General features: G+C 39.5%; 1 protein-coding gene across 6 annotated transcripts in view; it reads right to left on the reverse strand.

Annotated features, from left to right (window-relative positions):
* CPEB2 (cytoplasmic polyadenylation element binding protein 2) overlaps positions 1 to 26,805 on the reverse strand; it is an 82,402-nt gene that overhangs the window by 19,803 nt on the left and 35,794 nt on the right. For 4 of the 6 annotated variants that reach the window (XM_026648037.2, XM_026648038.2, XM_026648043.1 and 1 more), the window contains exons 5-8: positions 19,632 to 19,655; positions 13,511 to 13,681; positions 11,357 to 11,446; positions 248 to 366 (exon numbers count right to left, since the gene is read on the reverse strand). In XM_026648037.2, coding sequence (XP_026503822.1) covers positions 248 to 366; positions 11,357 to 11,446; positions 13,511 to 13,681; positions 19,632 to 19,655 — 404 coding nt within the window. The remainder of the gene's footprint in view (positions 1 to 247; positions 367 to 11,356; positions 11,447 to 13,510; positions 13,682 to 19,631; positions 19,656 to 26,805) is intronic. The other 2 variants (XM_026648040.2, XM_026648041.2) reach the window with 1 other exon arrangement.

Raw genomic sequence — 26,805 nt, forward strand, 5'->3', positions numbered from 1 at the left:
GTCCTAGCATGTTCATCAGTCTATATAAACTGTCAGCTAGTCACAGTCTCATTAACTGAACATGTCTAGTTGCTCTGTTTTAATCCTATTAATTCAACACACTGCGGTTATTTAAGTCATTCAGTTGTTCCAGATGTTGAACTCTGACAACAGTAGTTTGCTTTTGATTATTTTCACCATCACCATCTCAGGAGCAGCTTTAGACAGATGGCAGCTATAGCCTGGAGGCCATCTACTGTTTACTTACTGGCTTGTCCTTGATAGTAGGACTGGAAACACATAGATAGAGCTTTCCATCTTCTTCAATGCAGGCATCAATCAGTGCCTGAACAGAGCTCTCCTCTTGGAAAAGGAGGAACGCGTATCCTGAAGCAACAAAAAAAAATAAATTAGCTGAAAGTGTGCAATTTTTTCTCCTATGTTCTTCACAAAAAGTTTCTTCTCCATGCGAACATATTTATTTGCAAAGCAAGATTCAATGTCAAACTAATTGTCTGTTTATAAGTCAGACAGCATCTTCATCTATGTAAATAACCTCCATGGCCATTTACGTTAGCACCGACCTTAAATCTCTTTGTAACAAAATTCTTCATCAATAGCTCAGTCCTTAGTGTTCTTCTAAAAGAGACTATCAATCACACACTGGGAAGTTTAAGATAACATTTTACTTAAGACCCAAAAACACATTTCACTGCTAGCAGTAGACATTATTTGATGAAAATCTGATTTAGCACAAAAAGGCTAATCTCAATTCTAGAGATTAGAGCAAAGTAGTACTCTGTTGCATAAGTGACCTACCAAGCTTCCCAAAAACACTATATAAATAGGAATTTAAATGCATAATTAAGGCTATGGGTGGAAAAAGCCACTAGAAAAGCATTTTAATGGTTCTGGTTTAATAACAACAACAACAACTTTCTTTTAAACTTTTGAAGAACCCAGCAGCAACTCGACAGTTAGGGTTTTGTTCTAAAATATATTTAGAAACACGAACATTTCTCGTTTTTCTCTAAAGTAGAGCATTTTTCTCTGAAGTACGTTACCAATTCAGTGTGAAAATTTTAGTTCATTTTTATGCCATAAATTTTCTATGCAGTTTTAGTTTACTTTCACTATGTAAATTTTTAACAGGATTTCTTTGAAAATGGGCTCTGGCTGGAATATTTCCTTCTCAGTTCTACTCTTCACTGTTGAGCGATATTTCCTTAAAAACATTTTTTCTTTTTACACAAAATTTGGTAGAGAAGTGGATCCTGTGCAAATCAGGTGCAACCAGAATCTTTTTTTTAATAAAAGTGACAGGATTTAAGATAATTATTGGTAACCGGGTAATAATTGACAATTTATGCTCTGTGCACACAAACTTGACTGTTGGCCTGAGCACATAGAAATTGGATTGTATGACACGTCAGGTTCACACAAACTTCCTTGCTTGCCTGCTCCGGGAACAGGTGCACATAATCCTGCTTGATTTGGTGGGTCAGAAGTTTGGTGCTTCAAGGGTACACACACAAAAGTCTGATTATTAGGGGAAGAATTGGGTGCACAGGGCTGATTGAGGGGACTTAGGTGCACGTAAAATCTTCTTTGTAGGTGCTACTGTTCTGTAATACTTTATCCTACAACAGAGAAGGAGAGTTCAAGCACTGCTGCTGATGGATAAAATATTCTGCACTTCTACCTACGACAGGTCTGCACTATCCTCTTACAGAATCATAGAAATGTAGGGCTGGAAGGGACCTCAAATGGTCATCTAGTCCTTCCCCACCTTTCTGCACTGAGACAGGACCATGCATATCTCTAGACCATCCTTATCGGGTGTTTGTTTATCCTGTTCTTAAAAGACCTCCAGTGACCGGGATTCCAAAACCTCCCTTGGAAGCCTATTACAGAATGTAACTTTTATAGTTAGAATGTTTTCCGAACATCTAATCTAAATCTCCCTTGTTACTGATTAAGCCCATTATTTCTTTTCCTACCTTCAGTGTATATGGAGAACAACTGATCACCGTCCTCTTAACAACAGCCCTTAACATATTTGAAGACTATTTTCTGGTGTCCCCCTCAGTCTTCTTTTTTCAAGACTAAACATACTCAGGTTTTTTTTAACCTTTCCTCATAGGTCAAGTATTCTAAGCCTTTTATAATTTTTGTAGCTCTTCCCTGAACTATCCAATTTTGTCCCCATCTTTCTTACAGTGTGGTACCCAAAACTGGACACAGTATTCCAACTGAGGCCTCACCAGTGCCAAGTAGAACAGGACAATTATCTCCTGTGTCTTACATATGACACTCCTGAATAACATTTGAGTTTTTTACAAATGGCATCACATTGTTGGCTCATATTCCATTTGTGATCCACTATAACCCCCAGGTCCTTTTCTGCACTGCTACTTCCTAGCCAGTCATTCCCTATTTTGTAGTTCCACATTTGATTATTCCTTCATAAACGTAGTACTTTGCAGTGGTCTTGACTGAATTTCATCTTGTTGATTACAGACCAATCCTCCAATTTGTCAAGGTAATTTTGAATTCTGTTCTCTAAAGTGTTTGCAACACCTCCCAGCTTCATGTCATCTGCAATTTATAAGCATAATCTCCACTCCAGTATCCAAGTCCTTAATGAAAATATTGACTTGTATTGGACCCAGGACAGAGCCCTATGGGACTCTACTGGATATTCCCCTCTAATTTGACAGCAAACTACTCTGCGTATGGTTTTTCAGCCAGTTTTACACCCACCTTATAGTAATTTCAATGAGACAGCATTTCCCTATGACAATATCACGTGGGACTGTGTCAAAAGCCTGACTAAAAATCCAGATACATCATGTCTCCTGCTTCCCCCTCCCCCATACACTAGAACAGTAACCATGTCAAAGAAAGAAATTAGGTTGGTCTGGCATGATTTGGTTCTTGAGAAATCCATATTGGCTATTACTTATCACCCTATTATTCTCCAAGTGATAATAAACTGATTGTTTAATAATTTGTTCCACTATCTTTCCAGGTATCAAAATTAGGCTCACTGGTCTATAACTCCCTGGGTCCTCTTTGTCCCCTCTTTAAAGATAGGTACTATGTTTACGCTTTTCCAGGGCTCTGGGACCTCACCCATCCTCCATGAGTTCTCAAAGATAACTGTTAATGGTTTCACAATTGCTTCAGCTAATTTCTTAAGTGCCCTAGGATGAATTTCATCAGGTCCTGCTGAAGTGAATACATTTAAAGTACCTAACTATTCTTTAAGCTGTTCTTTCCCTATTCTGGCTCGTGGTTCTTCCCTCTTTTTGTTAATATAGCTGGTTCTGGTCGCAATGAACCTTGTTAGTGAAAGCTGAAGCAAAATAGGCATTATACGCTTCAGCCTTCTTGATGTAATCCATTATTAGCTCTACTTCTCTGTTAAGTAGAGGACCTATACTTTCCTTCATCTTTCTCTTTCTCCTAATGTATTTATAGAGCCTCTTCTTATTGCCTTTTATGTCCCTGTAGGTATTACTCATTTTGTACTTTTGCTTTTTTTCATTTTGTCTCAATATGCTTTCATTATTCTTTTGTACTCATCCTTAGAAATTTGTCCATGTTTCCACTTTCTGATGGATTTATTTTTTGAATTTCAGGACATTAATGAGCTCCTAATGCAGCCATATTGGTGTCATGCTAGTCTTCCTATTTGTCCTTTGCATTCTGTTGTGCCTTAAATCAGGGCCGGCTCTAGGCACCAGCAAAACAAGCTGGTGCTTGGGGCGGCACATTTTTAGGGGCGGCATGGCCAGTGCCAGAATGCCGCCCCTAAAAATGTGCCCCGGCCGCCCTAGCTCACCTCCGCTGCTGCCACGGCGCGCGAAACAGCTGGTTCGTGCACCGCTGCTCGCCCTCCCTCCCAGGTTTTAGAGCCTGGGAGGGAGGGGGAGACTGAGTGGCCGCGGCGCACGCACCGCTTCTCCCCCTCCCTCCTAGGCTTGAGAGCCTGGGGGGAGGAGGCAGGGCTGGGGATTAGGGGAAGGGGCGGAGCTGAGGCAGGGCCGGGGGTGGGGTAAGAAAAAACGGGGGGGGGGGCAAAATGGTTTCTGTTTGGGGCAGCAAAAATCCTAGAGCCGGCCCTGCCTTAAATACTGTTGCTCTCTCTCCTGAGTTCCTTTTTCCCTTAGCTGTTCTTCCTATGGAACTCTACCTATCAGTTTTCTCTGCGTTTGTTAAAGTATGTTTTTTTGAATTCCATTTTCCTTATTCTGTTGCTCTCACTCCCTCCTTTCCTTTGAATCATTATATCAATCATTTCATGATCGCTTTCAGCAGATTGCCTTGCACCTTCAGATTCACAACCAATTCCTCTGTTAGTAAGAATCAAGTCTAAAATGGCTGCCTCCCTGGTTACTCCCTACACTTTCTGAAAAAAAGAAAAAGTTGTCCCCAATACATTCTAAGAACTTGTCAAGAACTCTTGTCAAGGTCTCACTGACAATTAAGCATTAAAAGAAGCTAGGAAATCAATATACAAAAAACTTGGTTGTAGTGCAGTTAGGATTACTATACGTACATACATGCGCCACACCTGACACAAACTCACAAAACAAAGAAATGAAAAGGTAAGCTACAAAACAGCATGTACTCTCTACTCCTCTATCTATAAGCACACACACTTTGCCATTACCACAACTACCATATGGCACAGATTATAGAACACAACCCTAACTATGACCTCCTTTTACCCTTCTGCACACATTCCTTTACCAAATAATATTTTCTCCAACACTATTAGTTGTGGATATTTAGTGTAGTAGTTGGATGCGTTGTTAGAGGGCTGTTTGTTTATGGGTCGTATGCAGAAGTGCAACAAAAATGGTAGGCATCTCAAGGGGTTGGGTTGGTGAGACAGAATTAAGGGTTTAATATGTGGTCAATAGTTGTACTTATAGTAAAGTGTGTGCTTGTGGGTGGAGTAGAGGGTATATACGGTTAGGCAGCTTAACTTTTCATTTCCCTGATTTTGGGGGTCTCTCTTTATTTAGACAGGTTTCAGAGTAGCAGCCGTGTTAGTCTGTATCCGCAAAAAGAACAGGAGTACTTGTGGCACCTTAGAGGCTAACAAATTTATTAGTCTCTAAGGTGCCACAAGTACTCCTGTTCTTTATTTAGAGTTCTCTTAAGGAGTTGTATGTGAATATAAACTTCTAGATCACATGCTCATTAGTAGTAATAATTCATAACTCACGATTTTCTATGAGCCAAAGCTTGTATGCTTTGCACATGTTTCAATAAATATAAATACCACCTTTTCTCATCTAACAATTTCTTTTCAATGTAGATCCTTATCAGAACCTGGGGAATGCACATTCTATATAAGGCAAAGGATTTCACGTCATGCAATGTGCATTAATGTTAAACTAAACCACACTTCTTCATACTGAAACTGTACTTTTTAAAGTGACATTCTGAAAAGGGAAGAAGTGTGGGAGAATTTGATAGTACTTAGATAGCACGTAAATCTCTTCTAAGTATCAGAATTAGTTTTAGAATCACATTGCTAGAAACCTAAAGCTAGAGAGATGCCAGTCAGACTAAGGAAAAGGTGGACACTAATAACACAATAGTCTAAATAAAAACAAATCTTCAAGAGATGTAAAGAAAGGAGAAGCAAACTATTTTTGAAAAGAATGGATCACAGATGGTGGGGAGAAGTGGAAGAGATGAACTGTATGGGTCCTAGATACATTATCTGTGAAAACCAAACAAGATTATTTAAAAACTTCATGCAACTTTAACTACATTTCTAGTCTCTGTATATAGGGCTTGTGTTAGACATACAACTAAGGACAAAAGATGGGCATTATGGACTAGATCCAAGCCAGGTCAGATGGAGGTACAAATTGCAATTTCCTGAGATAAATATTCCTCTTGCACATCTCAGAGGAATGGGAGTTTACCAAAGAGAGAGGGTAGGCTTCCCCCACTGTCCTCTTCTCAGAGATTGTGCTCAGAGAGGGCAATTTTAATTTCCATCAGAATTCACTGGATTCCCACCTACGAAGACTGAGGCAGAGATGTGCTGAATCAGTGAATTCCCTGGCCAAACACGACAAACAGAACAGCCTATTTTTGGGTCTGTGGTGGTTTCCTATGACCTAACCTTCTCCCGCAAACCAGAAGAGGCATATTTCCCGTCTTCGCACATTTCTTGTCACCAGGACCCTGGTTTAAGACTATAACTGGGTTAAAAAAAGAACTAGATAAATTCATAGAGGATAGGTCCATCAATGGCTATTAGTCAGGATGGGCAGGAATGGTGTCCCTGGCCTCTGTTTGCAGAAGCTGGAAATGGACAACAGGGGGATGGATCACTTGATGATTACCTGTTCTGTTCATTCCCTCTGGGGCACCTGGCATTGGCCACTGTCGGAAGACAGAATACTGGGCTAGATGGCCCTTTGGTCTGACCCAGTATGGCCGTTCTTATGTTCTTACGTTAAGAGAGCAGAAAGCAACATAAACCAGAGGTGAATTTAGCCTATCAAAAATTTAAGTTGGGAAAAACTGAATACTTGGGAGATAAAGAAGATTTGAAGTACTGGTTCCTTTAAATAGGCCCTGTAGTTCTTTCCATACAAATGTAATCTTTTCTTCCTGACTTCAGGTTGGCTACGAATACTTCCACAGCTTTTGACCTACCCCCCCAAAATAACATTTCTGTCTGTGTTCAAGAAATGCAAGCTGATATAATAATATAGGTATTAGATAAGAGTTACAAATGAAACAAAGTCTAGATGGATTTGGGGCTTTCTTCCCTCCAACCAGAAACAAAGAACATTTTATATTCCTCTCTTTAATGGATTCCTTTTGAGCAGCTAGGATTTTTGAATAAGTAGGTTGCCATACACACTGAGATAAATAGTGATGATAAATTAGAGCGGGCTTGAGATACTCTCTCCTATACAAAACACTTGATTTTTTTCTGTTTGGCATCAAACTGTAAACAAGATAGAACACATAGTGACACACAACCCTGCCTGTATTGAGATGCCTCATATGGATTGGCATATCCTCAGTACAAGGTATTTTTGAACTTCATTTGAATGACAATGGAACCAGAATCTTCACGTCAGCCTGTGTGACTTGAACATGGATATTGTTTCATAAATAAGGATATCTGCCAACTAAAGCACAATAGGAGCCCTTGGTGAATAAATATAGGATAACAGGAAGGCAAATTCTCACTATACATCAGTTAATAGATCACTTATGGACTCCGAACCCTTATTTTAATAGGAGAGATCTCTCTACTTCAAAGAAGCCTAGCTACTCCAAGACGTGCTGAGATTTGGGCCTAATCATCTAAGGTCCTGAATGCCTACTATTAAATGCTGAATGACATCAACTTTTATTGATGTAACTGGGAGTAAAGGGTGCTCAGCATCTCTCAGCAGGCACTCAGCACTTTGAAGGATGAGGGCTTTTATGTACTCTCTTCACGCAAGGAAATCTTTGCTATAGAACTTGGCCTCCCATAAGGCTCTCTTTAAACAGAGAACTTGGAAGGAAAGAAGGAAACATAGCTTGGAAAATTAAATAGGACTCCAATGCTGACAAGCTGGACTTTACCACCACAGAGACTACTAACTTAATCGGCCCAGGTTTAAACAACTTCAAATATCCATTGCCACTCTCTAACAAGAGTGAATAAACAATAATACATAATTAAATTAATCCTATCAAAGGTTATTTGAAATTTATAGTTGACATACATAGAAAGCAAATGTATGCTAGGACTACAATTTTGTCTCCAAGTAAAGCTAACCAAACTGTAGTTGCTCCAAGGATTCCCCTAAACTCTGAAGGGTGTATCTATAGATAATATTTCCCTTTGAAGAATTATGTTGAGGACCTGATCCATGTTTTTTCCAGGGACTGAGGTGAGGCTGACCAGTCTATAGTTCCCTGGATTCTCCTTCTTCCCTTTTTTAAAGATGCACACTATATCTGCCTTTTTCCAATTGTCAGGGACCTCCCTCAATCGCCACAAGTTTTCAGAGATAATGGCCAATGGCTCTGCAATCACATCAGCCAACTCCCTCAGCACCCTCGGATGCATTACATCCAGCCCCATGGACTTATGCATGATCAGCTTTTCTAAAGAGCCCTTAACCTGTTTTTTCACCACTGAGGGCGGCTCACCTCCTCCTCATACTGTGCTGCCCAGTGCAGCAGTCTGGGAGCTGACTTTGTCTGTGAAGACCAAGGCAAAAAAAGCATTGAGTACTTCAGCTTTTTCCACATCATCTCTTCACTAGGTTGCCTCCCGCATTCAGTAAGAGTCCCACACTTTCCCTGGCCACCTTCTTGTTGCTAACATACCTGTAGAAAAACCCTTCTTGTTACCCTTCACATCCCTTGCTAGCAGAGTTATGAACAGTTCAGAGTTACGAACAACCTCCATTCCTGAAGTGTTTGTAACTCTGTCGTTCTCCTGTATAGTATTTAGCTTATATTTAATGGCTTAGATAACTTAGCAAGTACACGTGGGTGAGAAAATAGATAGGTGTATTTATTCACCCCTATCGTACTTAAGACATATCTCTACTGAAATTACACCACGCAGTAGCCAAAGGGCCTATCTATTCTATAAAATCTGCCATGCTGAAAGAACCAGTTATAACAATAGTGCCCAAACATAGTTAAAACATGCCTTTCTAGACAGGACTGAACTATTTTACCAAACTGTGTACAGCACTGAACCTTACAGGGCTGTAGAATGATTGGGAATGTGGTTTGGTCCTGTGTACACCGACAAGACAAGACTACATTTTAAGTGTGCTGGGGTATTGACATGTTGCAAATAGCTTCCAGAAACCAGAAGGCACATCAATTCTAAATTCTGCAGTAAGGTTCCCTAAATTCTGCGGCAACACAATACTGAGTACTGCAATAAATGGAAAGTTACACAGAAACCTTAACAGGTGGAAAAACATTCAGACAAGTGTTATTAAATATCAAATGAATAATATAATAATAGGTACCATTTACCTATCTAGAGTTTAAGTACCTAGTATCCAAGGGATTCCCAAGTTAATTAGGTAAATATATTGGAGGTCCTAATGGACTTCATGCAATTTTCTCCTCTTCTACCTTCTCTGATTATAGGAAGCCCTGCTTGGGTGTGGGTGTGGGTGTCAAATATTCCAGTTATGGTGAAAAAACTTCATTGAAGACATATATGGCAAAGGTGTTTAGACTCGGCGTTAGGCCAACCTCCTCTGGAGGCTCATTTTAGACTTAATTCCCTTCAGTTGAGAATGCTTTAGGTTATATGCTTTCTCATGGGCATTGCCCTAAAGAGCCACAGCTATCTTGGTGGGTTGTGAATGGAGATGCAGTTTTCAATGTAGCTGGTACCTGATATGATAGTGGTTTTGTATTCAAGACAGAAAAAAAATCAAGGCCAAGATCTGTTTACCTTGGATATTATATGAAAAAAAAAAAATCCCCACAGTATTTGAGTGCTTCCCAAGTAAGGTTTAGACTCTAGTGGATTTCAGGAGGCTTCTGCTCTTCTCCCTTCCTTGGTGGAGGAGGTTCTTCTTGCGATAAATTCCTTCCTTTATTTATTTCTGCCAGCAGAGGCGGGCTAGGAGCCAGTGTAGGGATCAGAGTACAATAGTGATGTGCTCACCACTGCCTCTCCCATGAAGGAGATGGGTAACTGCATTCTGTGCAAGCTGGAATCTTTGCATTGTTTTCCTAGTTGGATCAGATTTTTATATTGTGTGCATTTACAGACAGACAGACACACAAAACCTCATTTTCTGGATTCCCCACCCAACATTTCAAGCTAATGCAAAATGTCCAATTAGCTGTAGAATTCATTGTGGGGGTGCTGATGAACTCAAAGAGCCATGCTGCAAAATTTAGGCTCTATATATTGTACGATAAATCAACTCTCATAAATACACATCATTACACCCATAATCTTGGCCATGTTACTAAATATCATCCAAACCACAATCTGGATATTTGGTAGAGATAATGAATACAAATATCATTGTATTAGCTCTAAAAACAAAAGAGGAGGCATTGCTTGAGTAGGATGGTTGTAACAAAGCTGAAAAAAGCCCATTTGTGTTTAGTTTATTCAATGGGACCACATACAAATATTAAAAGCATGCACTTTGAAATACCTGTTATCAGCCTATAAATATGCTTAAAATCTATGTTCTAAAGTCTGAATAGATTTAGAAATGAGAATTAAGTTTTTTTTCTAGGCCCTTCAGAGTTATAATGCTCAGACTTGCACTAAAGCAGTCTTTTGATTGTGCACTGTCTGGTTTGCCACGGAGATTTTTTTCTCTTAATTTTGAAAGGTTTGACTCTAGTTTGTCAATAAAATACAAAATGAACACACAGGCATTAATCTTAAACATATACTCACTTGAAAATTTCAAGTTGAGAAACTGTAAGAAAACACATTAAGGCCATGTCTACACTACAGGCGCTATAGCTATGATGCTGTAGCACCGCTGTGTAGCACTTCTTCTTGTCACTAGTTAATCCACCTCCCTGAACAATGGTAGCTAGCTTGACAGAAGCATTCTTCTGTTGACCTACCCGCGTCTATACTGGGGGTTAGGCTGGGATAGCTACAGCGCTCAATGGTATGAATTTTTCACACCCCTATGTGCTGTACCTATGTCAACTTAAAAAAGGTAAGTGTAGACCAGGGATAGCTGACAAATTTGTTACATGCAAAGATAAACCCTAGAGGCCATTCCCTGCAACACAGTTGCAGTGCACTGAGCTGCTATTTGGCAGAGCCAGATATGAAAGTTACTTCAGAAGTCCTGCACTGAACTGATAAAGAACAGGAACCAGCAGGGAGGCAACACCCTCAGTTTCTAGCTTTGGTATGAAAAGGAGCCGTGTCTGCATCCCACTTATACAGCAGCATTAATTGTTAAGCATCTAAGGGCTTGTCTACACTGCCCTGTAGTTCAGACTGGCGGTGTACGAAAAGCTGTCTGTATGAAAGTGCTACGCTGTAAGTCCCCCATGTGGATGCTTCGGGCATAAACTAAAAGATTCCTACTTCATGTTAACATAGTCCTCTTCAAACAGGACTATGTTAATGCATGGAACCTTACAGTTTGTGCCTGCAGTGTCCACCAAGGGGAGTAACAGCGCAGCACTTTGATGTGCACTGCTATTTACACCCCCATAATCCAACCTGTAGAGCAGTGTAGACACAGCCTAAAAGACTGCAAAACAAACCCTTCAGAAGAGAAAGAGGCATGAAGAGGTTAAATAGGTGTCCAAGATTAAGAAGATTTACACAATCAGAAAAAAAAAATTCTCATTGTATTACCTTTAGGTGGAAAGTAGGACTTGCTTTCTGCTTTGTGAGGCCAGTCTACTACCAGAGGCCCAAATCGTCTGAAGCTAGCAGTAATTTCATCTAAAAACCAAACAAACCAGGTACAGTAGTTGCAATTAAAACAGATGATTAAAACAGTTCAAGTGAGCAGTGAAAAATACTGTCAAGCAAATGAAGAGCTGATGCTTTGTTTCTTTCTTCCATATAAATTGACAGTCTCTTGCAAAACATAATATATAAAATAAACACGACATAAAAATATAAAGATAAGTACCTAAAACTGGAAAAATTATTTACACAGCATGCCCCAAAAATCACTTTTAAAACCTAATTTTAGTTTAATCAAATTTCTTTGCGTCATTTAATAAAAGGAATATTTTAGAGCAATATGGATGGATACAGGGGATCAGTAATGTTAATTTTCTTTGACTCGAGGTCATGGTCCAAGGTGTTTAGTATTCAATGGCCTACACTCCAGATCTTAGTGGGCACGTGTCCACATCATAAAAACCACCACAACTACCGGCACTTTTATTAGCAGACTCAGCAGAGGCTAAGTGCAGAATGGGCCTGGAGACTCAACTGCCTTTTCATACTTAGAAATGGTCCCTCCATAACAGTGGATAGATCTGCACAATTTAGCTCTTATTGACTATCTGCTCAGGAGAGTCCCAGTACTAGAATAGTAGGAGTACCACAGATCAGGACTAAGGTACATTAGTGAAGCTGTTCCAAATACAACAAAACACAATTTCATTTTATATTCAAGATATCAGAACATGTTCTGTCAAATCACTTGCTATCTGCACTGGAAAAGTCACTTAGCTTTTCTGTGCCTCAGTTTCCCTACAGATACAAGTGGATAACTCCTATCTTTATAAACCCCTTTAAGATGCTTGGTTCAAAAGTATTATATAAAAGTGTAAAGTACAATTATTAATATTTTGCTTTATTCAAGTAGAACAGTGAGTGTGAAAAAATTTATATACTATTATACATTTAGCCATAGTTCTTAAACTTTGGACATGACAGCCTTTTTTAATTGAAAAAATGGACTCCTGTAAACCAGAGTTCTTTCCTATTCACTATAAGAATAGGTTATTTAACTTTTAGCTGGAAAGCCACTAGAGCTGGGCAGAAGAGACCTACTTAATTTGTAATATATCATTCAAAGGAACAGCCTATCCTTTAACAAGAAACCCAACCCCTGGTGTGTAACTTGAAATACACAACCTACAGGACCAAAAGCACGAGGGGAAGCAATCATATCAACACCAAAACTTCTGGATGGCACCTACTCAAACTACACTTCATGATATCAGGAAAGATACATGTTGCTTTGTATGCCATGCAGGGGTGGCTCCAGGCACCAGGGCACCAAGCGCGTGCCTGGGGCGGCAATCCGCGGGGGGCGGCGTGCCAGTCGCCGTGAGGGTGGCAGTCAGGGAGCCTTCAGCAGCATGCCTGCGGGAGGTCCGCCGGTCCCGCGGCTTCGGTGACAATTCGGCAGTGGGTACACCGAAGGCGTGGGGCCGGCGGACCTCCCGCAGACATGCTGCCGAAGGCTGCCTGACTGCCGTGATTGGGGCGGCAAAATACATAGAGCCGCCCCTGATGCCATGTAGGGAGGTGGGGCAGAGAGGAAGAATTGAAGTTAAAGAAGTCAAAGTAAAAAATCACAAGGGTGCCACCAATATCATGAGTTTGAGGTACAACAGTTCATTCTGATAGTAACTTGACAGGCCGCTTACGCGTAACATTCTATGCTGAACTATCATTCTGATTAATTCAGGTGAAGATACAACAATAAAAATACTGAACAGCTACGACAAGTTGACTCAAGAAAAAAAGTTCTCTGTCTTCAACATGTACATAAGATTTACACCTTAGCATTATTGCTTTTATTCTCTGAACACAATATATATAATTTTCATAAAGAAATATCATTTAAAGGCCGGTCACATTCAGGACCTAATTCAGCATAAGAAGTGCAATTCCCACTGAAGTCAATTAGAATTGTGCCCACTTACACCAGGATCTATTTGGTCCTGTGTGTCACTTCAATTCATTCATCTAACTTTAAAGAGAATAAGCTGCCTTTCTTCCCGCCCCAGACCAAACTGTATTCAGTTTCAGCCAGCTCACCTTCATCAATATCTGGTGGAAGGCCACCAACGAATACTTTCCGAGAGAAACGTTCTATCCGTTCTCCATTCTGATGAGCTGAATAGCACGTAGGTGAATTCAAGACACCAACTTGATCACTATGGCCATCGTCCAGCAAACCATCATCTATTGGGAAGAGGGAAGAACGACCTAAAACACAAGAATAAATAAATATTAAAAGAATAATTTTGTAGTTGGTTATGATCATCATGTAACCCGAGGAAAAAGGAGAAAACAATGTGAAGGGCAAAAAAAAAAAAAAAAAAAAAAATTAGAAAGAAAATTCAGAATTGCCAGATGCCATGCTTATAGATAAAACATTTAATATTACATTACATTTTTTAGTTTCTTTACTCCAAACCAATAGTAAATCATTAGTTTGTTTTTAAATAAAGTATCTTCTTTATTAAGTGACCATGTTAAGACTTAAAAAGAATACGCAAGCTAAAATTCTCTTAGATGACAAATCCAAGGAATTATCCCAGACTGAGGTATGAGTAGAGGCAGTTTTGGAACAAATTAATAAATTCAATAGTAATAAGTCACCAGAACCAGATGGTATTGACCCAAGAGTTCTGAAGGAACTCAGACATGAAACTGCAGAACTACTAACTGTGGTATGTAACCTATTGCTTAAATCAGCTTCTGTACCAGATGACAAGAGGATAGCTAACGTGACACTAATTTTTAAAAGAGGCTCCAAAAGTAATCCTGGCAATTACAGGCCAGTAAGCATAACTTCAGTACCAGGCAAACTGGTTGAAACTATAGTGAAGAACAGAATTATCAGATGAATAGATGAACATGATTTGTTGGGGGAAGAGTCACAGTTTTTGTAAAGAGAAATCATGCCTCAAATAATTAGAATTATTTGAAGGGGGTCAACAAACATGTGGATGGGGTTGTCTAGTGGATATTGCATACTTGGACTTTCAGAAAGCTTTTGACAAGGTCCCTCACCAAAGGCTCTTAAGCAAAGTAAGCAGTCACAGGAAAAGAGAGAAGGTCCTCTCATGGATCAGTAACTTGTTAAAAAATAGGAAACAAAAGGCACAAATAAATGGTCAGTTTTCAAAATGGAGAGAGGTAAAGAGTGGTGTTCCCCAAGGATCTGAACTGGGACCAGTGCTATTCAACATACTCATAAATGACCTAGAAAAAGGGGGTAAAAGGTGAGGTGGCAAAGTTTGCAGACGATACAAAATTATTTAAGATAGTTAAGTCCAAAGCTGACTGCGAAGAGTTACAAAGGAATCTCACAAAACTGGGTGACTGGGCAACAAAATGGCAGATGAAATTCATTACTTTGCTTTTATCAACATTGTATATTGGAAAACATAATCCCAACTAGACATACAAAATTATGGGGTCTAAATTAGCTATTACCACAGAAGAAAGATATCTTGGACTTATCATTGATAGTTTTTTGAAAATATCTGCTCAATGTGCTGTGGCAGTCAAAAAAGCTAAAAGAACTTTAGGAACCATTAGAAAAGGGAGAGATAAAATGACAGTAAATATTGTAATGTCACTATATAAATCCATGGTATCCCCACACCTTGAATACTACATGCAGTTCTGGTCACCCCATCTCAAAAAAAAGATATATTAGAAATGTAAAAAGGTACAGAGAAGGGCAACAAAAATGATTAAGGCTATGGAACAGCTTACATATGAGGAGATATTAAAAAACTGGGACTGTTCAACTTGGAAGAGAGACGACTAAGGGGGTGCGGGAAGAGATATGATAGAAGTCTATAAAATCATGAATGGTGTGGAGAAAATGAATAAGGAAATATTATTTACTCCTTCATATAACAGAAGAACCCTGGGTCGCCCAATTAAATTAATAGGCAGCAGGTTTAAACACACAAAAGGAAGTACTTCTTCGCACAACACACAGTCAACCTGTGAAACTCGTTGCCAGGGGAAGTTGTGAAGGCCAAAACTATAACTGGGTTCAAAACAGAGTTAGATAAATTCATGGAGTATAGGTCCATCAATGGCTATTAGACAAGATGGTCAGGGATGAAGCCCTTGCTCTGGGTGTCCCTAAGCCTCTGACTGCCAGATGCTAGGACTGAACGACAGAGAATGGATCACTTGATAATTGCTCTGTTCTGTTCATTCCCTTTGAAGCATCTGGCATTGGCCGCTGTTGGCAGACAGGACAGTGGGCTAGATGGACCATTGTTCTGACCCAGTATGGCCACTCTTATGTTCTCATGTATCATTGGCTCATCTTCAAGTTGTGGTGATAGGGTCTATCCAGTGAACGAATACATTGAGTATTACAATTGCTTATAGTTTGATTAGGCTGAGGGAGAAGAAAAAAAATGTATGCTCGGTAACAAATTTTTAAAATACAAATGTCATTTTTGAAAAAATAAAGTGATGCTGGTGAACTGCGCATAGGTTTCAATTCTAAGAAAGCAAAATGATTTTGTAATTAGCATGTATAAAACAACTCTTGACAAATTATCTAGGAAGTCATTAATCAGATCTATCCTACTTGTTATCAGTGCTCAAAGGATTTGGGAATAGCTGAAACCTCTGAAAGTCCCCGACAAAGCAATTTTGAAGGGTGAGAGAGAGGTTTCAGAGTTAACACCTCATGAGGACAAATGGAGGCAGGGATTTCAAGGTAATGCAGTTCCACCTTCCTTCCCATATAGAGCATGCTCAAAGAAGTATGGATGCTACTTCAGACATAAGGCTAGAAATGCAGCCACATAATAAGAATGCTGCTACAAAGTGATCAGGAGGAATAAGGAGGAGGGAGAGGAAGAGGGAGGAAGCAAGGGATGATTCCTTCTATTCAGTTTCAGAGAACTCCTCTGCATACAACTCAACTTCTCAGACTGTGCACTGGGGCCAGGATTTGTATCTTAGACAACCTGAAAACGTGAAATATCTGCATAGAGATTTATACTGGATTCATATTCAGAAAGTGTTCTTTGCAGTGATAAAGGCCATAAATTTACTTTTTGTAAAATGAAAGCTTAACTTTGGGGTAAGTCCCAAGTTTCTCAGAAAAGGTTCCTACTTGCTAGTGGTGAGCGGATTTGTCAAGCCCTGCATAAAAGTATTGCCTGATCACTCTTTTTTCCCCCCATCTCATTTTTATAATTATCATTTATTTAAATAGATTTTTTGGAAGAAGGAAATGACAACTTTATGGGAAGCAAGTTCTTCCTTCACCTTAAAAGCCCCTTTGCAGAGGTTCAACAGGATCCCAGCTCAATGGATTTGGAGGGGCAATAGCTAGTTCTGCCAGATTCTCCCACTCCAAAGCCACAGGCTGGAGAAGAACACATTACTGCACAAGGAAGTCTGTAGTAACTAAGCTGCTGCCCACACTGCAATTTGGAACCTTCAACCTTAAGAAATCTGCTATTAGCAAAGGCCCTTGCAGCATAATTAGGGCCCTACCAAATTCACAGCCATGAAAAATACGTCACGGACTGTGAAATCTGGTCTTTTGTGTGCTTTTACCTTATACTATACACATTTCATGTGGGAAAACCAGCGTTTCTCAAACTGGGGGTCCTGACCCAAAAGGTGGTTGTGTGTGTGTGTGTGGGGGGGGTTGCAAGGTTATTTTAGGAGATTGCAGTATTGCCACCCTTACTTCTGTGCCGCCTTCAGAGCCGGGCGGCTGGAGACCGGTGGCTGTTGGCCGGGCACCCAGCTCTGAAAGCAGCGCCCCGCAAGCAGCACCACAGAAGTAAGGGTGGCAATACCATACCATGCCATCCTTACTTCTGTCCTGCTGCTGGTAGCGGCTCTGCCTTCAGAGCTGGGCTCCCGGCCAGCAGCCGCTGCTCTCTGGCCGCCCAGCTCTGAAGGCAACGCTGCCGCCAGCAGCAGTACAAAAGGGTTGCAGTACCACAACCCCCCTACAATAACCTTGCGACCCCCCCCCCCAACTCCTTTTTGGGTCAGGACCCCTACAATTACAACACCATGAAATTTCAGATTTAAATATCTGAAATCATAAAATTTATGATTTTTAAAATACTATGGCCGTGAAATTGACCAAAATGGACCGTGAATTTGGTAGGGCTCTAAGCATAATTCTTGGAGGAGTTCAGGGACTGGGGGGACTGGTGGGGCCAGGCAACCACGTAGAAGCCATTCCTCTCCAGAAGATCACTCAAGAGCCATAGGATTATAGGGAATCTGTGGATTTGGGGGAGGTGTATGAGGAACCCAATTATTTGTCTTGTGGTGCTTAGAAGCCCCAATCAGGAATCAGAGTTCTATTATGAAAGGCACTGCATGCATACATAACAAAAAGATGATCCTTGCCCCCAAACAGATTATAATCTAAGTATAAAAAGAGATACCAGCAGATACAACAAAAAGACAGTGGGGAGCATAAGGTAGCACAGACTATTAAGGTAAATATATTTAGCAGCAGTCACAGCACACTCCTGGCTTAGCTACTGTCGAGCATTATGCTGGCACTGCATAGAGGTGATTTTTAAGGAGATATTTGAAGGAAAATAATATAATAACTGAAGATATTTGCATGGAACTCCTTCCATGCATAATAAAGTGATGAGGGAGAAAGCACAAAGGCATTTCTGGGAAAATTTGACTATTGGGCAACAAAGGTTGGCATCTTTGAAGTAGAAGTGGAGTTGACAGTCAATGGCAAGCATGGCTTCTCAGACACTCAAGCTGACACTGAGGAAAGTGAGTTTGAGCTTAGGCAAGACACATGTGCAGTGGTACATTTTTTTCCCTTGTGGAGTCAAGGGATATTCTAGATTTGGAGGCTGAACTCCTTGTCTCTTCTTCCCGTTCTGCAAGACCCTCTGACCTAAGAGGAGCATTCACAGGAAGGTCTGTTCTTAAGTTTCCTATGCCTTCTGCCCCCACTCCTGAGTTTTGATGCAGGATGGTATGATTAGCTTCCCCCCATCCCTTACCCCTGCTTTTTTGTATCCTATATGTACAATGAAAACTAAGAAACTCAAAATACAGCTGAAATTGTTAACAAACCAGGGGCTTAGAATACCTCTCTCATTCATGTATATAGTGTTGCTATCAAACAGTAATTAAATATAATCAAGGATATGCATTTAACAACTCCACTAAATTCAATATTTAAATGTATTCTGGAAATTTTAAAGAATTAGCACAATACATAGAATCAAAACAACTAATGAAATGCAACAACTGTAAAAAGTACTGTACTGTTAGCAAAGGACACTCTAGCTCTCTATGTAATCAAAAAACAATTAATGGAACTGCGAGCTTCTCTACACAGCTTTAGCAACAATACTTGACTACAAACTGAATGCAACACTAGCAGCAAAAAGGGTAATTCAATTCCAAATGCCACTAAATAATAATTGACCTGTGCTGAAACTTCCAGAAATTGTGAAACATGGTGGTGTTTTATGATATGGATACCTGAACAGTAGGGACTGGATCATCAACTCATTTCTCTAAAGGGGGACTAAGGAGCAGCAATCAGATAATGGTCTGTACTGACCTAGGACAGATGTGAACCAGTGACTTAGATATGAAAATAGCTGTATCTTGTTAATATCTAGATTTATCCAAAAATCTTGAGATTCACATATTACACTCAATGTAGCTTATATAGAGACAATGGGCAGATTCTCATGTGGTTAAATTAGAGTAGCTCCTCTGAAGTCCAGGGAGCTATGCCAATTTACATCAGCTGACAACTTGTCCCCTGTGCTGTTTCTCAGAATTTTTTCCACAATTCTTTACTAAACCTGTGACAATTCCTTTAACTGAGCTGTGTATACCATCACTTATAAATTGTGGAAAAACAAATCAGAGTTATGTACACTTTTAATAAAGATAGTACAGAAAGTATTTACTTTAAGCATTAGTGAAATTATGATTAGTGCTACAATGTGTTTTAATTGATTAAAAGATCTGTGATTCAAACTCACTAACACAAGAAATCAATGACCAAAACAGATCACTATTTTGCAAACTGATTAAACATGCAGACAAAACAAATCTAAAAATCAATAATCTGGAGTAATTAATCACAATGATCAATATCAGCCCAATCAGAATAACTGTACTGTAGCAAACATAAATGAATTACCTCGTCTTCGCCCATAACTCCTTGCTGCATGTAAACAAAGGACAAATTGTAAAATGTCAAAGAACTGTACCATGCCCACATATAAAAATAATTATACAAAGAACTATGTGGGTAACTGATGAATTGCACTAATCTGCATAAGAAGTTGCTACTGATATACCTGTATGTGATCACATTAAACTAAAGCCATTTTTCAAATACTGTGCTTTTTTACTTTTTTTGTTGCCTATGCACCTGGATATAAAAGAGTATGCTTTACATATCATATCAAAATAATTTTGGATAATTTCTTTAACTTTAAAATTTATTTATAATTTTGAAATTTTCTACTATGCCCTTATACTCTTCTTAATTATATTCTCTCTATATATTATTACATTTAATACAACCTCTGTAATTTAGCTTCTGTCTTTCTCAGCTCATTGCCTCAGACTCTATGACAGAATTTAAATAACGTACAAGATTTTGCTAATAAAGAGAAAATGTTGCTTTAAATCAGTGTAGTAAGAGTTAAATGAATCAGAGAAACATCCTGGTCCATGGAACAGTTTGTACAGTTCTTTGCAGTGACAATACAAATGCTATAAGCCATGACCTTCCTTTTCCATGAAAAGAGCTAGCAAAAAATTAAGCTCAAGGTTTTGTTTTAAACAAAAGACTCCTTGTGGTACTAAACAAAATCAGAGCGTAAGTCACAAGAAACGACATTGTATTATAAACACTGCATAACACTTGCATAAAGCCAAGGCAACGAAGTCAAATACATTACCACTAAATCAAGATTTTCTTCATTTTTGAGTGTTACAGGACTCATGAAGAGATTGTGCGAATGGTTACAATTCAGAAGACTCCACACAACACACACTGATGCTATTTTTCAGCATTCTAGCCTTTTAGCAAAAAAAGCAAACTACTAACATGTAAAGAGTGAATGATAAGTAATAAGTTACATATAATTTGTCTTTCAGTACTATGCTTTTATAAAAATATTTTCAGTTCCTTCTTCACAGATTTAGTACTTGAGAAGAGTTTCTTTAATGACAAGACGGGAAGATATTAAAATTTTCTAACTACAGTAATTATTTAAACAGAAAACATTCTTACGAGCCTAATGTTGCAAGTGGACCTCTGTGCCCACTCAGGGCTCCTTTGAGTTCAATGGGACTATGTGCACAGATCCACCCACAGAATGCAAGATCAGGGCCGTAGATATGCAGATGGTCTCAGAAACCAAATAACCTCCTCTGATTTATTCATCTCCCCACTTTGATATCAAATATCTGTATTACAGTCATGCCAATTTGCACAAACATTGTCTTTATTTAGCATCACACTCCTTTTCTTCTACAGGCCCTTTCCTATCAGGGATTTACCAGGTTATTTGTAGGACTCTGAAAAGCCTCCCATTACATTTTTTCCTCTAATTTAATCCTATTTCTCTTGAATCCTCAGACAGCAGTCACCATTTTTTCCCTAGCTATATTGTACTGAACTCATTTTGAAGTGAATATTTTTAGTGTCACCCGGAAGGATTATATATTCTCCCCTCCCTTTCACAAATACAGCTACAACAGTAAGGGAAAATCCAAATGCATCAAGCCCATACTGATGAGTCAATTTTTAGCATGACTATAGTGGCACGCACACACACACGGGTAATATAAAAATAGTATCTTGGCCTAATATACACTAATAAGTCCCTTTAGGCACAAACACTATTATCATCTCTGCTCTGTTCATCCAATTTTGCTTCCCTCTGTCATCCAAACCAGCTCAGCAGTGTTCTCAAATTTTCATACTGTTCAGACAATCTTTTCGCTTCTCATGAAAGACGTTTTGGTAGGACACTTACAAAATTTTTATGTTTATGTGTTTTTAAATAATAGTAGCATGTGAACTCTTGGAAACAAAAATAAAACTAGAAGTAGAAAAAAACCCTATTATTTAAAAAACAATGCTGCAGTTGCAAGAAAATGGTGCGTCTGCTAGGATATTTGACATACGTGTATTAAAGTTACATTAATGTGCCAAAATATCCCAAAAAAGTCTGCGAGTATTTTGCCCAGCCAGGAGAAAACAAAGAAAACAAATCATGGCACTAACATGACACATTTGCTGCCATCACACTGTTTACTCTCCTTGTGTGGATCTGCAACTAGAGTCCTTGATTTCAAAAGGGCAAACTTTAAAAAAATTAAGGGAATTACTGGTAGTTAGGAATATGGATTGGACTGAAGAACTCAAGGTTCTGAATGTAGAGGAGTCCTGGAATTTCTTTAAGATGCAGAAGCTATCTGGAGCCTGCATCCCAAGCAAGGGTAGAAATTTCACAGGGAAGGGTTGCAGACCAAACTGATGAGCAAGTATATCTAACGGATTAAGACAAACCAGAAAGCCTGCAAGGAATGGAAGATGGGATGGATCAGCAAGGAAAACTACCTCTTGGAGATCAGAAAGTATAGGGAAAAAGTGAGAACTGCCAAAAGTGAGAACTGGGGGGGAGAGATAGCTCAGTGGTTTGAGCATTGGCCTGCTAAACCCAGGGTTGTGAGTTCAATCCTTGAGGGGGCCATTTAGGGATCTGGGGCAAAATTAGTACTTGGTCCTGCTAGTGAAGGCAGGGGGCTGGACTCGATGACCTTTCAAGGTCCCTTCCAGTTCTAGGAGATAGGATATCTCCATTTATTTATTTATTTATTTATAAAACCCAAGCAGAGCTGGACCTTGCAAAGGAAATTAAAAACAATAGTAAAAAGGGTCTAATAACCACATATAAAAAAGAAAAAAGACTGAAAGAAGAAATGGGAGCACTAAGCACTGAGGATGAGGTGAATATTAAAAGATAATCTAGGCATGGTCCAACTCCTAAATGAATATTTTACCCTTATTAAAAACCTGAGGCAATGAGACGTTTAGGGGCAGTGGCAGGATGGCTAATGGAAATGAGAATATGGAAGTAGAAATTACTGCATCCAAGTTGGAAGTCAAACTCAAACAGTTTAATGGGACCAAATTGAGGGCCCAGATAATCTCCATCCAAGAATATTAAGGGAACTGGCACGTGAAATTGCAAGCCCAATAGCAAGGATTTTTAATGAATCCATAAACTCGGGGGTCGTTTCCTGTGACTGGAGATTTGCTAATACAGTACCTATTTTTAAGAAAGGGGGAAAAAGCTGATCTTGGAAACAACAAGTCTGTTAGTTTGACCTCAATAGCATGCAAGGTCTTGGAACTAAATTTTGCCAGAGAAAGCAGTTAAGGACATAGAGGTGAACAGTAATTGGGATAAAATACAACGTGGTTTTACAAAAAAGTAGATCATGCTAGACCAACCTGATCTCCTTTTTTAAGAAGTTTCACGGGGTAGCCGTTTTAGTCATCATCAGCAAAAAACAACAAGGAGTCCTTTGGCACCTTAGAGACTAACACATTTATTTGGGCATAAGCTTTCGTGGGCTATAACCCACTTCATCAGATGCATGGAGTGGAAAATAAAGTAGGCAGGTATAAATACACAGCACATGAAAAGATGGGAGTTGCCTTACCGAGTGGGGGGTCAGTGCTAACGAGGCCAATTCATTAGGGTGGATGTGGCCCATTTCCAACAGTTGACAAGAAGGGGTGAATATCCCTTCGGGGGAGTGGGGGGGAGAGAAGGGAGGTTACTAGTAGAGTTCCTCAGGGATCGGTTTTGGGACCAATCTTATTTAACAATATCATTCATGACCTTGGCACAAAAATTGGGAGTGTGCTAATAAAATCTGCAGATGATACTAAGTTGGGACGTATTGCCAACATAGAGGAGGACCGGAATATCATACAAGCAGATCTGAATGCCCTTGAAAACTGGAGTAATAGAAATGGGATGAAATTTAACAGTGCAAAGTCATGCACTTTGAGACTAACAACTAGAATTTTTGCATAAGCAGGGGACTTATCAGTTGGAAGTGACAGAGGGGGAGAAAGACTTGGGTGCAACATACTGATTGATCACAGGATGAATATGAGCTGTCAATGTGATGTGGCCATGAAAAAGGCTAATGCAGTCCTAGGATGCACTAGGTGAGATATTTCCAGTGGAAACCGGGAAGCGTTATCATTATACAAGGCACTGGTGAGACCTCATCTGGAATACTGTGTGCAATTATGGTCTCCCATGTTTAAGAAAGATGAATTCAGACTGGAACAGGTGCAGAGAAGGCTACTAGGATGATCAGAGGAACGGAAAACCTACCTTATGAGAGGAAACTCAAAGAGTTTGGCTTCTTTAGCCTAACCAACTGAAGGCTGAGGGCAGATATGATTGCTCTCTATAAATACACCAGAGGGATAAATATCAAGCAGGGAGATGAGTTATTTAAGTTAAGTGCCAATGTGGATACAAGAACAAATGGATATAAACTGGCCATCAACAAGTTTAGGCTTGACATTAGATGAAGAACAGCCACTGAACCCAAAAACAAGTAATTTGCACAGTTCTATTTATAACACTTTATATTTGATCTTCTGTAGTTATTTGCTACACAAAGAATTTCTTCCTCTATGAGGTAAAGAGGAAAATTAAAGAAACTATCAGGGTATCACATTTTTAAAAGCATGTCATGTCTCCTTATCTGTATTACATTTTTAGATTGTTAGGACAAAGAATGTTAAAAAGCAATTGCACTTTTTACTGTTTCTGCTGTTTATTTACTTTTTACACTTGATTCAACTGTGAACAATAAAAGCAGACTAGTCAGTTTCACTTTCTGTTTCTCTTTGTAGGGGAATGTTTAAATATTTTTCTTTAAAAAGTCATGAAAACTTTAAATATTAGGTTTAGTAAGTTTGTTACCAGACATGTAGAAATTAAGGTTACTTACTTCTAACCCGAGTTCTTTGAGACAACTGGGCATATTACCGCTTATGGGTAATGTGCCAACCACTGCAGCTTAACAGAACTTCCTCCAAGCAGTGCCTGTTAGAACACACGTACAGCCATCCTACCTGCTCCCTCAGCATCTTCAAATGATCTGTGGGCAAGTCTATATAAGGTGGCACTGTGCCCTCTACCGCCTCAGTTCCTTCTACCGCTGACCCTGAGAAACCAAGATAGGAGTCTGAGAAAGGGGCAGGAGGAAGGTCAGTGGGAAGTGTGAATATGCAGTCATCTCAATGAACTCCAGTTACAAGTAGGTAACCTTAACTTCTTTGAGTGGCCCTGCATATTATCACTTATGTGTGGTTTGACTAGTAGTGCTGAAAACACTCAGGAGGTAACAGAGTTCTAATTAAATAACAATCAAAACACCGCTTTACCAAATCTAGCATCTGCTCTTGAAACCACCAGATCCAAAGCATAATGTATGAACTGACTTCCAAACAGCAGCCTTACAGATTTCCCATTAGGAACACGTTTAAGATAAGCTAAAGATGCTACCACTGCCCTCAGGGAATAAGATCTCACAGTAGTAGGCATTGGGACTGCCGCTAACTTGTAATATTCAAGAATACATTGTTTAACCAATCTGGAAACAGGCTGAGCAGATACATTGTAACCCGTATAATACTTAGCATAAGAAACAACTTATATGACCTCCTAAAATCTTTAGTTCTGTTTAAACAACATGCTCAAACTCTTCTAGCCTCAGAAGTATGTAAAGCAGATTCCCTTTATTAGCATGTGGCTTTGGAAAAAACACTGGTAAATTAGCTGTCTGACTGATGTGAAATTCGGATACCGTTTTTGGTAAAAACCTGGGATCAGGTCTAAGAAAGACCTTGTCTTTATGAAAAATAGCAAATGGCAGATATGCCTGCAATTTTTCCACCCTTCTGTCTTATGTTATAGCAACAATAAACATAGTTTTAATAGTTAAAATAAGGAACACACTTCCAAAAGTTCAAAAGGCGCTTCATAAGCCTTGCTAAAACCAATTAAGATCCCATACTGGAAACAGATCTCTCAAGGGGAGGTACAAGTTAGATAACCTCTTTGTAAACCTTTTAGCTGTATTTTGCACAAATAATGATCTGCCATCAAAGCATGATAAAATGAGAAAGCTATTAAATGAACTCTTAAAGAAGAATTAGAGACCCTCAGACTTTAAATACAGCAAAATACTCCAATATACAGGGAACAGAAGCTGTAACTGGTGAGTCATATTTGCCATGCATCCAAGGAGCAAATCTAACTCATTTCAAGTAATAATCTTCCCTCTTAGATTGTTTTCTAGAATTAAGCAACCCATTTTGAACCAACAAGGAACAAGAGTATTTTAGATTAGTCAAAGTCTGACAGTACAGGCTGTCAGATGGAGAGACTGGATGACGAGTCCTGTCATGCTGCTGTGACGACAGGCCTAGAAACAGGGGGGTGGGGGGAGAGATACAGACTCCCTCTGACTGGGGTGTGGGGAGACATACAGACTCCCTCTGACTACTGGAACATGTCCACTGCTGTCTCAGTCAAGCTGGAACAATCAGGATCATTCTTGCCCTGTCTTGTCTTATTTTCCCTTTATCTTCTGAATTAATGGAAAGGCAGGGAAAGCATACAAAAGGCTCTCCCCAAAGCATTAGGAAAGCATCCAAGATCAAGTGACTGTCCTTTCCCACTCTTGATCAGAAAAGAGATTTTTTTCTTGTCACAAGCAGGTCTAACATGGGGCTGACCCTAGCTGGAGAAAATCTCTTACACCACCTGATCCTTTAGTGATCTCTCATGCATCTGAGAACCGCCTCTGCTGAGCTTATCTGTGAGCACACTGCTCTCCCCTGCTAGATGCAGAGCCACTGGATAGACACTGTGAAGAATGCACCAGTACCACAGATTGACTGCCTCAGCACCTAGCAGAGAAGAATGAGTGCCTCTTTATTTGTTGACATGCACAGTCATTGTATTGTCTGTCGCTAACTGAACAGTCTTCCCATTTACATGAGGAAGAAAAGATCTGACAGCCAGAAGAATGGCACATAATTCTAAAATGTTTATGTACAAAATTCTCTTCCTGAGACACCAAGTATCTGTGAACTATAAAAGAGTCCAGATGAGCTCCCCACCCATTGTTAGATGCAACAGATGTTATGTGCTGGACGGCAAGGGGGGATTGAACAGGACCCTCTTGAAAAGATTATTTCACAGTTTGTCCACCACAAAGAATCTAAAAATGTACTGAGGCATGACAATTAA

This window comes from Terrapene carolina, unplaced genomic scaffold, assembly GCF_002925995.2.
Source record: "Terrapene carolina triunguis isolate 2854851 unplaced genomic scaffold, T_m_triunguis-2.0 Scaffold66, whole genome shotgun sequence".
Classification (NCBI taxonomy): domain Eukaryota; kingdom Metazoa; phylum Chordata; order Testudines; family Emydidae; genus Terrapene; species Terrapene triunguis.